The following is a 15,677-nucleotide window of genomic DNA, read 5'->3' on the forward strand; positions in this document are numbered from 1 at the left end:
AGAATGTTTAGGAATGATCAGTATTTGAAAGTCAGCAGCAACAGGTTCAAAATTGTTCTTGTAAATGTCCAACCACTGGAAAACTTTCAAAATGCCAGGGAGCCAATGGTTTCCAGATGAAAATATTTTTAAAATGTAATAAAAGCCCTCTCTCATTTCTAAGTTTACTGAACAAAATAACCAAGAGCCTCTATATCACGCCAGACTTATTTCCTGGAAATCAGTAACTACCAGAGCACAGAGCTTGACTAACAATTGTTAGACATGGCGCCCACCATGTGTGTTTAGAGAACTGGCTTGTGTGGGAAAGACTCACACGTCTGGTCCCCAGGTCACTCACGGTCTTTGAACCTGATAATCACCAGAAGCAGGGAATGGGAAAGCAGAACTGATTTCTACTTTCTGAGGGAGGAAGCTGAATGTCGTCAGATTAAGGGTAAAATTTCACTATCTGTAAAGAACCCAGGTTTTCTTTTTCCAAAATCAAGGCAAGAAAGAGCACAGACCTTTGAGCTGAAGACCGAGATTGGAGTTCTAACTGAGCCCTGGCTGTCTCTGAACTGACTCTTCCTCAGTAAATGCCTGGATTCTCAAGGAACCACGCTCCACTGACTTCAGGGGGCAAACACTTAGCATTTTTGCCTGCACCACATGGCATGTGGGATCTTAGATCTTTGATTGGGGATCGAACCCACATCCCCTGGATTGGAAGCGCAGAGACTTAGCCACTGGACCTCCAGGGAAATCCCTCAATGTTATTTCTTGAATGCTCTCATTGTCATGCATGCAGTTTTGTTCAGGTGGATCTGGCTAAAGGAATGTCCAGTTGTCCAGACACCTCTGCTGGGCTTCCTGCTTCAAGTCAGTTTCTTATGGAACCCCACCGGAAGCCCAGCAAACAGATTATTTGGAGGTCTCTGTCTATGGGTCACAGGGAGTGGAAGGAAAAAAGAGGGGGATGAAGTCACGACAAGGCTGACCTCTACCTGAGGCTGAAACCAGGGGCTCTCAACCTGGAGACAGTGGGCGGCCCCCAGGGTCCATGAACGCTTGTCCTTGAATATAAAAAAATTGAGTGTTCATTTCCTACAGAGAGGATTCAGGGTTTTCACTAGATTCTCAATGGATATAGCCCCTAATGGGTCAAGAACTGCCATTTTAACAGAAGGTAGCTCAGCTTCCAGGGGAGGGCAGAGACGAGTCTGGGGATTCTTTTTCTTGACTTCCCTAGTGTTTCGTTGGCGGGGGCAGAAGTAAGATTTCTTATCTCTACTTCAGTTCCAATATTTTTTCAAATGGAGCTAAAGTCACAGAACTCCAAGTCCCTTGCAGAGTCCTGTGGGGTAGAGAGACCTGGGCCCAAGATCTGACGAGGCAACTTATTAGCAGGTGACTTTACCTGGATGAGCTGACTTCATTGTCGATAAAGGGAGGACAGTAACACTCACAGTCATACGAACCCCGTTACAGTAGATTAACCAATGAGCAGACAGAGCTACTTTCCATCCCAAAGCTAACAGTATCTAGCCCTTCTTATTTGTCCTAACAGTGCTAAGTGCTTTTTAGGTAGTTATCCCACTTAATCTGCACAAAAGTTCTACAAAGCAGATGCAATTATTATTCCAATTAAAAAAATGAAAGTAAAAACTCAGGGTGGGCAAGAATTGAGCTCAAGCGAATCCTCTTAAGCTGAGGCCCCACCTCCTCCATCCACCCTCCCATCCGCCATCCACACACATCACCCAAGAAGCTGCCAAAACGAAGCACTCAGAGCAGACTGCAGGCTCTTGCTACTGAGTGATCTGGATAAGGAAGGGGCACCTCTTACGCCGTGCCCCTCGGACGTGTCGGCATGGGACAGGGACAATTCCATCTGGTTAAACTCCTTGAGGAGCACTTTTTAAACTATTATTTATTTGGCTAGAATGGGTCTTAGTTGCAGCACATGGGATCTAGTTCCCTGACCAGGGATCGAACCCAGGCCACCTGCACTGGCAGCGTGGAGTCTTAGCTACTGGACCACCGAGGAGTGCATTCATCAACAGCTCTTTTGAGAAGCACCTGCTGATGTCAACCGTGCTTTTGCTCTATGCGACAGACGGCTATGTGGAAGTCGGGCCAGTTCACGGGACGGGTTTTAGGTCACACCATGGTCATGGGATTAGCTGGGAAGGACGACGTCAGGATCATCTTTACGAATGAGAGGCAGCACTGGTCCAAGGCAACGACTCAAGCCAAGGACAAGCCACAAAAGCCACGGGATCACAAAGTTTTTAGAACTGGTGTTTATTTCCAATCACTCCCACTTCTTCACCCTGAGTGGTCCCATTACATCAAGGAAGGGGCACTGGCTCCATGAAGAAGGGAATGAATTCCCACTTTCTATGCTGAAAGGCAGTCCAGCAGGGATGAAGGGCTGGGGGAGGCTCTGGACTCAGGAGGACAGGGACCCTGCAGGGACCATCACCTGGCTCCCTGCACGTGCTCCGGAGCAGAAGCGAGCTCAGCAGAGTGCAGCCGGACAGGGCCTTGCTAAGACGAGCACCACAACCTGGGCCTGAATCGCCCGCTCTCAGGCAGAGGCCGCTGGCCCGGCAAACGCTCCCTCCCTGTCCCCACAGCGGCTGTGAAGCCCCCCAGGAGCCTTGTGGGGACAGTGGCTTCTGCCCACCAACTTCAGAAAGAGGAAAAGGAAGACGAGTGAGGAGAAGAGCGTGGGGGCCTGGCTGTTTCCTCCCGACCCAGCCGCGCCTTCTGGATGCCAGCCCCCTTTCGTGCCGGCCCCGACCCCTGCGGTGGGCGCTGGGGGGGCGCCATGTGCTGGGGGCGGCGGGCAGGGCGCCGGGGCCCTCCGGCCGCCTCACTTGCTGGCCACGGCGGACAGCTGGTCCCGGATGCGGCCCAGCCCGTCTAGCATCGTGTCCAGCGTCTCCTTACTCAGCTCCACGGTGACGGCCGACACGGAGGGCCTGTCCCCACACAGACTGGGATCTTCCCGGATCTGAGAAGAGAACATTTCCCCAGAGTCAAGGCCGCCTCGCTTCAACCTGCAGGCCTTACCTGGTTCTGGTGGCACGAGGGCGTCACAGGTGTACCTGTGACTCTGGTGTCAGTCACGAGGCCCAGTCCTGGGGTCACCCAGCAAATGGGGACAGGGCGGGAGCCGTCTCAGGGGCTCCCAACAGGAGTCGGAGCAGGCTCCCTCACCCTCCCACCCCCGACTCAGCACTCGAGTGAGAAACACGGCCTGGGTTCACGCTGGCACTTCAGGCCGGGGCTCTACGGGTATGGACGAATCCGCCAGGATGCAGGAAGACTATTACAACCTCTAGTTATATGTGTTTGCATCTTTTTTTAAAGTTGTATCTTTTTTTTTAAGTCTTACACTAAGAGTTAAAAACTTAAGTTGTTAGAGGCATCCTTTGTTTTCATTTTCTCACCGGTGTTGAGTTTCTGGCTGTCTGGTGGTTAACTAAATACAGCATTACCTTATCTAGTTTTAACCAAAAACTGAAAAAAAAAAACCCTCAAACTGTTAGTCGCTCAGTGGTGTCCAACTCTTTGTGACCCCATGGACTGTAGTCCATGGCTCCTCCGTCCATGGGATTCTCCAGGCAAAAATACTGGAGCGGGTTGCCAGTCCCTTCTCCAGGGGATCTTCCCGGCCCAGCGATCAAACCCGGGTCTCCTGCATTGCAGGCAGATTCTTTATCATCTGAGCCACCAGGGAAGCCCAGGTTTTACCTAAACAAACCCTAAAAACAGGTATGTGACTTAAAAAGATTCCTGAAAATAACTGTGAAGACACCACCAATGAGGCAACAGCATATGAACAGTAAAATGAAGAACTGACACTTCTCCAACTTCTAATAGGAGCCCCTGTTCAGCATGGTATAAATAGCGACAGCCCCCTTAGTTTAGACAAGAATTCAGTCAAGTATACCAAGCTTATCAAGAAGACAATTTGAAATTTGAGTGCATGCTCCTATTGTTAAAGCCAAACCTTCCTGTAAGTGTCAAAGGTAACCTTTAGGTATCAGCAAATTATTTTTAAAATTTGTATTTCGTGTCTGTTTTATTTTTTAAAATATTTCTACTTTTGGTATAGGTTTTATGACTGTACTAAGCTAATTCACATTTACTTTCTAAATAAATACTCTGCTCTTTAGGGGTGCTACAGTTTTTTAATTTATGGGGTTAGGGGCTTCCCTGCTGGCTCAGCAGGTGAAGAACTGCCTACAATGCAGGAGACACAAGTTTGATCCCTGGATCAGGAAGATCCCCTGGAGAAGGGAATGGCTACCCACTTCAGTATTCTTGCCTGGTAAAACTTCATGGACAAACGAGCCTGGCAGGCTACTGTCCAAAGGGTTGCAAAGAGTCGGACACGACTGAGCGACTAAACACACACACAGAGATCCTATGATTTTGGAGACTGGCATTTCCGCTGGTCTGTGGGACACCAAGACCCTGCGTGCCCCCGCCCCCCCGGCCTTTCAGTGAGCATGACGGTGGCCATACCTTCATCTGGAGCAGACAGGTGGGGACGGCCATGCGGCTGATGCTGTCTGAGGAGGTTTTGATGTCCACCCTCCAGTCCAGGTCCACCAGGCGCGGCAGAGAGACTGCAGGGATACAGCTCAGCTCAGCCCTCGCACCAGCGAGTGACCGAGCCTTTACGACGGGCAGCTCTAGGGGCTGCACACGTGTAAGGCCCTTAGTCCACACAGCAAGCCTCCGAGGGGGCCGGGGAGATGGGGCCCAAGAGCCCACAGCAAGCCCGGGGCCTTCCTGACCACTGCTCGTGGCCCCGCGCTTATCATAGCGTGGACTCCGGGCGGACAGCACCTCCAGGCTTCGGCCCGAACACCCAGCCTCCAGATGTCAGGAGAGAGCGAGGAATGAGCGACGTGGGGAGGAGGTGGGGCCGAGGCCTGAGTCTCGGGAAATGTGCAGCTCTGCCAACAGCGGAAGAGCTTTTGTTTCAGAGACGCACAGGCGTGGCTTCAACATTCCTGTTTGATCGCTGAGCCTCTGTTTGCTCACCTGTAAATGGGGACGAGCCCCACCCAGCTTACAGGCTTGCTGGGAGGACTAAATGAGCTAATGCAGGCCGAGTTCCGCAGCACTGTGACCGAGTTTAGTGACCATCTATCAAGCACCCAGTTTTACTCACTCTTTCACAATAATTTCAATTATGGTTAATTTGTTTTCTAATGGAAACACAGTTATTGTAAGTACTTTCTGCTTTGAACACTGGGTTTTCTTGTTTTTTTTTTTTTTTTTAACAACATGCCTCTATTAAGTTTATAATCAGAAACCATATTAAAAAGTAGAATTAAAAAGGAATGCAGAACAAACACTGTTGGGTTTGGGATTGGGTTAATTCACTTTGGTTTTAGTTAAGAACTCCAGCAGATTTAGGGCTGGGGCTGGGGAGGAAGGGGGTGGGGGAAGAGGCAGGCTCCTTGGTACTCACTCTGATTCGCTTGGGCTTCAGCTCTCCAGGTAGATCTGTTTGGGGAAAGATGAGGAAAACAGAATGGAAAACGGATGACAACTGAGTCTTCCGATAATGAGGCCCGTGAGCCTGGGCCTCCGCTCCTTCTGTGATCTTCATACCTACAATCCCCTCCTGACAGGAGAGGACCAGAGAAATGCCCCCCTCCAAGGAGCAGCTGTTTGTTTTACAGAATCGAGTGATGTAGAGGCCATAGGTGCTCGGTTTTCACGGCTTAGGAAAAACAAGAGAAGGCTAAAAGCACTGTAATCACATCATGCTACTGTTCTCAGAGACACAACAGAGAAGGTCAGCTTACCCTTTGTTACTAGGCATCTGCTACACAATGTTGGCGCCTTACATAAAACACACCCAAACAGGCCTAATGCTACAGCCAACCATGCCACAGTGAGGTGCAGGGTCACAGTAAAATGTGGTTACCCAGAGGTTTCTAAATAAGCAACAAAACCCTCGGTAAGTAAGCGTTATCCGTTGTGATTATCAACAGAATAGAGGTCTGTTCAAGCCTGCTGCTAACCAGTAGTTAATCAGTTCTGCTTAAATTGTATGTACTGAAAAGGACTTTCCAAGTTAGAAAATGTACAGATAATTCACAAAAGAAATAAAAATGACCAATAACATGAAAAAGATATTTGACATCACTAGTACCAAAGATTCACGCGAGCATGCTAAGGCACTTCAGTCACGCCCAACTCTTTGTGACCCTTTGGACTGTAACTCGCCAGGCTCCTCTGCCCATTGGATTCTCCAGGCGAGAATGCTAGAGTGGGTTGCCATGCCCTCCTCCAGGGGATCTTCCTGACCCAGGGATCGAACTCGGGTCTCTTATGCTTCCTGAATTGGCAGGTGTGTTCTTTACCACCAGTCCCACCTGGGAAACCCAATACCAGAGATATGCAAGTTGAAATGAGGTACCATTTGCCATTTGTAAAACTTGGAAGTAAAAAAAAAAATTCCCCCAGTGCAGGTGATGGTATGGCCAGAGTGGTACACCCATGTCCTACTGATGGAGAAATAGTTGGTGCAATCCTCCCAATGGCTGACTTGATGATAAAAAGCCAAGCTCCAGTATCACCATCTACCAGCAAGGAAATAGTTAAGCACAATGTGGGTAAAGGGTCCCCAATGAACTGTTCACTGAAGTGAAAACTGCCAACAGCCTAAGTGTCTGACACTAAGGTATCTATTAACTAAATTATACATAATTTCTTCATATAATGAAATACAGTTAGCCATTAAAAATAAAGCTGAAGGTAAATATTTATCACCCTGGAATATCATTCACATTAATACTGTGAACTGAAAACAAGCAAGTTATAAAAAGGCACGACCCCACTGTGTTAAACACAAAAGCAAAACAAAAATCCCTCTCTCTCTCTGTAAATGGAAAAAGTACATCCCTCAAAAAAGGTTTTCTGTTAAGGAATGAACACTGCTAACCCTCTGGGTGGTGGAATTAATGGTTTTCTTCTTTTTTGCTTACCTGTGCCTGCCTTTCAAGAATGAGCACATTTTATCTAAAAGAGAAATTTAAAAATATCAGATTTATAAGAAATGAGCACTTACACGTGTTCCAGGATGATTTTTGTCAGCAGGTTTTTGAGGTTCTGGTGGAAATTTTCAGGAAACAGTGCCAGAATCGCCTCGGCGGAGGACAGGTCGCGGAACACGGCCAGCCTGGTGAGACGGTGCAGGGCTTGGAGCAGCTGTGGGGCAGACGGGGAGCCTGGGCGGTGAGGGGCACTGGGACAGGGGGCAGGGCGCCATCCGCTGCTGGGAAGAGGGCCTGCCGCCCGCCCCCGTCACTCACGCTGGGTCTCAGGAGTCCAGAGGCCCCGGGGGCCCGGCTGCTGATGCCCACGTTCCTCGGCCCGCCTCCAAGTTCACCTGCTGCTTAGAAGACATGCAGCTGCCCGACCAAGGATGCTATCAACCTGCCAGGAAGTCTCTCTGCCAGTGGGCAAAGGGTTAATGACGCCCGTTTTTTTCCTGGTGCACGGACTCTGACCTTAAGCTAACTTTCCAGCCTGTTCCCCTGGTAACGTGAGAGAAGCGGCAAGTCAGCGGTGTCACTAGGCAATGCTGCCCTGGTCCCCAGACGCTGGCCCAGGCCTGCGGAGACACCAGGGCCCACGGCACGGGCTTCCGAGTGTGGCCGCACGGTCCTTGCCAGCGCTGAAGCTGTGCTTACTGCACTGGCTCTGGCTCCAGGGGAGCTTGGGCTTTTCATCCACAGGGGCTGGAATGCACCTCCTTACCCCTAGCTGTCACCAGGGAGGGCGAGGAGAGCCAAGAGCTCCAGGCTGGCTGTGCAAAGCCCCCTGTGGAAGGACAGCCTGGTGCTGCCCTGCTGGGACGTCCAGGTACCACCCCGTGTCATTCCAAGTGAATGTATAGCCAAGTGTGGCCTGTCCTCGTCTTGTGAGAATCACACTGCTTAGCTGAACCTAACAAGATGCTCCAGAGGTAATTTTCTCTGCCTTAGGGCTTTCTTAGACGCCACGGGAGGCTGCTCAGCTCAGAAAAGCACAAGTGTGGCTTTCGTGCACACTGTCTAGGTAACAAATCTGAAAAGGAAATGGTCAAGAGCTCTGATTCTGGGTATAGTCTTCCCATCCATGCCTCATTTATGACAACAATGTGAGGGTTCAATGACAACAGCTTTTTTGGGGAGGCGGGGGGCATAGCTGCTTTACAATACTGTGTTAGATTCTGTTGCACAACAAAGTGTATCAGGAGAAGGAAATGGCAACCCACTCCAGTATTCCTGCCTAGAGAATCCCCATGGACAGAGGAGCCTGGAGGGCTACAGTCCATAGGGTCACAGGAGACAGACAGGACTCAGCAACTAAACCACCACCAAAGTGTATCAGCTATAAGTATACATATGTGTCCCCTCCCTCTTGGGTCTCCCTCTCGCCCCCTCATCCTACAGGGATGCCTCTAGGCCCCCACAGAGCACAAAGCTGAGCTCCCTGTGACACACAGCAGGTTACCACCAAGTTCCCTAAAATTTAAAAAAAAAATCATCTATTTTAAGTTGCTATAATGTCAACAGACAATTCAGGGGAAAAATTCCCTTGGACGTGGCAGTGGCTGGGACGTCAATGAAGAGACTGATGGGTTGAAGAAGCCAGTAGCCAGAGGTCATTTCTGACCACACTTACTTGTTCTGCCTCCTCCTGGGTCACGGACAAGCTGGAACACGTAACATCCAAGAGATTCTTGGAGCCAAGGGCTGAACTGGAAAAGCTCTCTTGGCACAGCTGTCTGACAACATCTTTCGAGGAGGCCTATAAATTAATTCACAGATGGAAAAAGTCAAAACAAGAAACAAACTCAGACTGTGAAAATACATTTCTTAAGAACTTAATACAGTCTCGGTCAAGGTGTAAGGCCTAAGAGGGGCACAGGACACTTCCATTTCTGGGAAGATGAGGCAGATGTACTTTTTCTTATTTTTCCTGCTAAACACAGCTAAACTCCCCAGGCACTTTCTAGAAATGTAAGACAGCGCTGAAAAGGGAGAGGAGCAGACAGACCTTCTAGGGACCTCATGACCAGGGAATGACGTGGTCATATTATGTCTTGAGACTGTGGATCTTGTTTAAACCTTCTATTTTAGCTGGCTTCCTCTTTCGCTGCTCAGACAGCATGGGGAGTGTGTGTGTGTGGTGGGGGAGGATGCGGCTTCATGACGACCAACGGAAACAAAGGTCCAGCTCCCCTACTTGGCTCCTGTTGACACTCTTAACGTGGGGGTTCCTTGCTGCTACTGCGCAGAGGCGGAAGTTCTGGCTCCACGTAGTTTCCACTCATACCATGGGGGGAGGGGGGGGCGTGGAACCAGCCGGTGGGGATGGAAGTCCAGCTCCCTAGACACCAATGGAGGGGGGCGCTGAAACACCTTGTCACAGCCTCCCAAGGTAGGGGTCTGTGTTCCCCCTCAGCCTTTGCTGACATAGCAGGAAGCAGGGAAGGCACAGTTTTTTCTGCGGTGTTTTGGTGGAGTAAAACAGTTATTGTCTAACAGTTTTCTGTCTTTCTAAGCTATCCCTTTCTTGGTCTTCGATAAGAGAAAGCAACTATTTGATGGAGTTTTCTTTGTTTTCACACATTGGGCATCTGGGTGGCCCTCTTCTTCAACTCAAAGTCTGGGATATATGAGCAAAAAGAAAGGCCACTGTCCGATGTGGCTCTAAATGTATGTAGAGGAAGTATTTAAGATAACTATATCATAAATAAGGGACTACTTCACTCTACCTGGTAAAATGATGATACTGATATTGCCACGGAGATTGTGATGTTATGTAAATAAATGTAATAAGTTGAACAACCACTGTAAGAGTTATAAAGAGAATTACATTTTAAAGCACTATAAATAAATCAAAATGGAATTCTCCCTAATGGTCAACTGGTCACATAACCCACAGAAAGGCAGTAAAATTAAAGAAACAAAAAATAAAGTTTAAGTGGATTAAAACAGGGGTCCCCAACCTCCAGGATCTAATACCTGATGATCTGAGGTGGAGGTGATATAATAGTAACAGAAATAAAGTGCACAACAAATGTAATGTATTTGAATCATACCAAAACCACAGCCCCCAACCCAGTCTGTGGAAAAACTGTCTTCCACAAAAATGGTCCCTGGTCCCAAAAAGGTTGGGGACTGCTAGATTAAGAAATATGATCAGTTAAATATGATCCTGTCTACAAGAAACGCCCTTCAAATATAATGACAGAAACAGATTAAAAGTAAAAGAATGAAAAAAGAGATCATGCAAACAATCAGGAAAGCAAGAGTGGCTACATGACCATCAGATAAAGTAGACTTCACAGCAGAGAAAATTACCAGAGACAGAGAGGGACATTAAATAATGACAAAAATTTCTGTCCACCAAGAAGACATCCTGAATGTAAGCACTCAGCAAGAGAGCTACTAAATATGGGAAGCAAAAAGAGAAGTGAAAGGAGAAATCGACAAATCCATAAATACAGCTGGACTCTTTAACACCCCTCTTTCAACAATTGATACAACAACTACACCAGATTCAACAAGGATACAGAAGAACTCTACAACACCATCAATCAACCTAATTGACATTTATGGAACACCACCCAGTAACAACAGAATATACACTCTTTTCAAAAGCTCACTGAACATATACCAAGATAGATGATATTCTGAATCAAAAACAAACCAAATGAATTCAAAAGAACAGAAATCATACAGAGAGTGCTGTCAGCGAACACAATAGAATCAAACTAGAAATCAATAAGAAAGATCAAAGAAATGTGTCCAAACATTTGGAAACAATAATCCACAGACTAAACGGACAGTCTCAAGGGAAAATTTAAAAATATATGAAATAACTTACTTCATTTATTCAACTGAATAAATGAAAATGAAATACAACACCCAAATTTTGGGGATACAGCCAAGATGGTGCTGAGAGAGAAATTTACAGCACTGAATGCATACATTAGAAAAGAGGGAAAAATCTCAAAAAATAACCCAAGTTCTCATCTTAAGGACTTAGAAAAACATAAGCATAATAAACCTAAAGGAAGAAGGAAGGAAATAACAAAGAGCAGACACCCAAAAAAATGAAAACAGGAAAAAAGAGGAATCGATGGAAAAACTGGTTCTTTGAAAATATCAAACTTAAAATTAATTAACTAAATTAAATAAATTAATTTTTAAAACTTCACAAACTTTTAGCGAGACTGACAAAGTTAAAAAGAAAGGAAACGCTAATTACCATTACCAGGAAGGCAGTAGGGCATATCACTACAGACCCCGCAGATTTCAAAAGAAAATAAGAGAATAACTAAATACAAACAACTATACACATATAAATTTGACAGTTTAAATGAAATGGATCAATTTCTCAAAAAAACACAAACTACCACAACTCTCCCAAAATAAAATTGAAAGCTTGAACAGTCCTGTAACTATTAAGGCAACTGAATTTGTAATTTTAAAACCCCTAGAAAAGAAATTGCCAGACCCAGATGGTTTCACTGGAGAATTCTAACAAACATTTAAAGAAAGAATTAAGTAATTCTATATAATCTTTTTCTAGAAAACAGAAAAGGAGGAAACATTTACCAATTTATTTGACAAAGGTAGCATTACTCTGATACCAAAATCAGACAGAGAATATATGCAAAACCAACCGAACAAACAATAGACCAATATCCCTCATAAAAAGAGATACAAAGATCCTTAACAAAATACTAGCAAATAGAATTTAGCAATATATAAAAAGCATTATTCACTGTAACCAGGTCGAATTTACTCCAGGGATACTAGCTAGGTCAGTTCAGTATTTGAAAATCTATGTAGTCCACCATATTAACAGGCTCAAGAAGAAAATCAGAGGGTATCAATCAATGTAGGAAGAGCAGTAGGTAAAATTCAACATCCATTCTTGATGAAAACTCTCATAAATTTAGGAATAAAGGGGAACTTCCATAACTTGATTTAGAGCATCTACCAAAAAACCTAGAGACAGCATACTTAACGATGAAAGACTAAAGTTGGGAACAAGACAAAGCTGTCTGCTCTCACTACCGTTACTCCACATAGTGCTGAAAATTCTAGCCACTAAAACAAGGCAAGGGGAATAAAGAAAAGGTTCGCAGATCAGAAAGGAAGAAATAAAACTGTCCGTATCTGCAGACAGCATGACAGTCTATGAGAAAGCCCAAAGAAATGTACAAAGAATTATTAGAATAAATGAGGTCAGCAGTTTGCAAATCCAAGAGACACATACAAAAATCAGGTGTATTTCGACACACTAGCAATGAACATGTGGACACTGGAATTAAAAGTATAATATCATTTGCAACTTCTCAAACAAAAAAGAAGAAATACTTAGGAATCAATCTAACAAAGTATGTACAGGACTTGTATGCTGAAAATTACATAGCACAGATTAAAAAAAATCAAAGATCTCAATCAATGGGGAGACACATCATGATCATGGATTGGAAGATCCAACACATTAAGATGATGTCAATTTGCTCCTAAATGACAAACAAATTTAACCCAATTCCTATGAAAATCTCAGCAAACTTTCTTTTTTAAAAAGATATATCCAAGATCATTCTATAGATTTATACAGAAAGGCAAAAGAATTAGAATACCTAAAGTAATTTTGATAAAGAATGAAATAGGAGGAATCCATCTGCCTGATTTTAAAACTTATTATATAGTTATGATAATCAAGAATATATGGTATTTGCAGAGGGATAAACAAATAGATCAATGAAACAAACCAAAGACCTCTGAAGTAGAGCTATGCAAATATGCCTGACTGATTCTTGACAAAATTGTAATAGCAATTCAACAGAGAAAATAGACTTTTCAACAAATGGTACTTGAACGACTGGATATTCATAGGCCAAAGGTGGGGAGGGGAAACCTCAAAGTATCTCACACACCTTATACAAAATTAAAGCAAAACTTGTCACGGACTTAAATGTTAAAAGATACATAAATGGAAAATATAAAACTACAAGCAAAAAATAGGGAAAAATTTTGAGAGCTATGGCTTCATAAAGAGTTCTGAGAATTTATACCAAAAGTACAGTTCTTTAAAAAAAAACAACCCACAGTTCATATAAGGAAATTTTTTTTGAAAAACTGTACTTCATCAAAATTAAAACATTTGTTCTGCAAAAGCTCCTGTTACAAGCTGAACTGTGTCCCCTAAAATTCACTTATTGAAGTCATAACTCCCAGGATCTCAAAATGTAATCTCATTTGGAAATAGGATTGCATGCATGCATGCATACTGCAAATGTAACTAGTGAAGACAAGTGAAGACCTGTCTAGTGAAGAATCAGGATTAGCTGAGTTGCTAAGTTGCTTCAGTGGTGTACTACTCTGTGCGATCCTATGGACAGTAGGCCACCAGGCTCCTCTGTCCATGGGATTCTCCAGGCAAGAATACTGGAGTGGGTTGCCATGTCCTCCTCCAGGGGATCTTCCCAACCCAGGGATTGAACCCAGGTCTCCTACTTTGCAGGCAGATTCTTTACCATCTGAGCCACTAGGGAAGCCCCAAGGAACACAGGGTGAACTCTAATCCAATATGACTGATGCCATAATTAAAAGGGAAATTTAGAAACAGATATGCCAACAGGGAAAACGCCATGTGAAAGTGAATGCAGACACTACATACATTAAATATTATCAGAAACCAACAGACAGTAGGAGAGAAGCATGGAACAAACTATTCCTCAAAGCACTCAGAAGGAACCAATTTCACTGACACCTTGATCTCACACTTCCGGCCTCCAGAACTGGAAGACAACACATTTCTCCTGGGTGAGCCACCAATTCTAAGTATAAACTAGGAAAGAATATGTGCAAACCACTAATATAACAAAGGACTACACTCTCGAAAGAAACTCAAAGTAAAAAGCAAACAATGCAATTAGAGTATGAACAAAAGACATAAACAGATATTTCTCTTAAGAGATACAGATGGTAAGCACATGAAAAGAAGTCCAAAATCATTAACCATTAGAGAAATTCAAATTCAAGCCACAATGAGACAGACATACACGCCTATCAGAATAGCTCAAATAAAATATAGTGATGCCAATAAACGTGGTGAGGATGCGGAGAAACTGGATCATTCATGCACTACTGTTGCAAATGTAAAGTGGTATAGCCATTCTGGAGATTTTTGGAGTTTCATAAAAACAAAACAAAACCCCCAAAACATGCAACTATTAAAAGATCCAGAAATGTGCTCCTAGGCATTCATTTCAGAGAACTAAGACTTAGGCTTATACAAAAAAACTGTATACAAGTGTTTACAGTAGCTTTATTTGTAACAGCAAAAAAACCTGTAGATGTCATACCATGGAATACTAAGGAACAAAAAAGAAAGAACTATTGATACATATGGCATGGATGATTCTCCAAAAACTGGGCTCAGTGAAAAAAGCCAGTCCCCAAAGGTTGTATATTGTATTATTTCATTTATAGAACATTCTTGAAATGAGAAAATTATAGAAATGAAGAACAAATTAGTGAATGCCAGAGTTTAGGGAGGGAGTGAAGGCTGAGGGCAAGTGGGTGTAGCTCTACAAGGGGAACATGAAAAACCCTGTGGTGATGGAAAATGTTCTGCATCTTGACTATCAATGTCAATATCCTCGTTGTGGTATCGTATTATAGCTTTGCAAAATGCTACCACTGGGGGAAACTGGCTAATGGGCAAATAGGATCTCTCTGTATAGCGTTTTTGTTTGTTTGTTTGTTTTCGCAACTGCCTGTAAATCAAGATCTCAAAATTAAAGTGCATGGGGAACTGGTGAGGTGGATCTAGCGATTACTACCCCAATGCGCCGATCCCCAAAGCCAGCCCCAGAGACTTTTAGTGGGGCACCTTCGTACAGCACCTTCAAGTCCATTGTCTTGTCTGTTTTCCCCACTATGCTGTCAAAGCGATATTAATTTCGTTCCTACTATCAAAAAGCTCGGAAAGGCGCAACCCCCTGCCAGAGGTCACAGTGAGAGGCAGTGGCAGAGTCGTGGCTCCAAATCAGGGTTGGTTTATTCTCAACTCCTGCTCTGTCCAAAGTCTCGGAGACAAAGGCCCGTCTTGGCTGCCCCCAGCCCTCCCATTTACCTTCAGCAGGCTCTGGAGAGCTGCAAAGTTCTCCGCCGTCAGCGCGGCCATCGTCCCCGAGTCACGTGACCGAGGTAGCCGTAGAAGCGCGGTCACGTGGCTCCGATAGCCGCGCGGGGCATACCGGGGGCTGTAGTCCTTCAGGGTGGCGGGAGCGGCCTGAGTTGCGGAGCTAGGGGATGGGGAGGCGCCTAGCAGGGCGCGAAGGCGGGACTGCTCAAGCCCGGGGACTCGAGGACCGTGGGATTTGCAGGACGCAGGCGCTGGATGCTTTTCAGGGCAGGAAATTGGCTTCCCTGGTGGTTCAGGTGGTAAAGGCGCCTGCCTACAATGCGGGAGATCTGGGTTCGATCCCTGGGTCGGGAAGATCCCTCGAGCAGGAAATGGCAACCCACCGCAGTACCCTTGCCTGGAAAATCCCATGGACGGAGGAGCCCGATAGACTACAGTCCATGGGGTCGCAAAGAGTAGGACACGACTGAGCCACTTTACTTTGTCTACTC

General features: G+C 45.3%; 1 protein-coding gene across 1 annotated transcript; it reads right to left on the reverse strand.

The window, feature by feature from the left end:
- Positions 1-2,270: 2,270 nt before the first annotated feature.
- COMMD9 (COMM domain containing 9) lies at positions 2,271-15,322 on the reverse strand. Its single transcript, XM_043482358.1, has 6 exons — positions 15,175-15,322; positions 8,689-8,814; positions 7,088-7,227; positions 5,480-5,514; positions 4,522-4,625; positions 2,271-3,001 (listed from the first exon to the last, which is right to left on the reverse strand). The coding sequence occupies exons 1-6, from the start codon at positions 15,223-15,225 to the stop codon at positions 2,861-2,863; spliced, it is 597 nt and encodes a 198-aa protein (XP_043338293.1). The 5' UTR covers positions 15,226-15,322; the 3' UTR covers positions 2,271-2,860.
- Positions 15,323-15,677: the final 355 nt, after the last annotated feature.

The sequence above is a fragment of the Cervus canadensis genome, chromosome 11 (assembly GCF_019320065.1).
Source record: "Cervus canadensis isolate Bull #8, Minnesota chromosome 11, ASM1932006v1, whole genome shotgun sequence".
Lineage (NCBI taxonomy): Eukaryota > Metazoa > Chordata > Mammalia > Artiodactyla > Cervidae > Cervus > Cervus canadensis.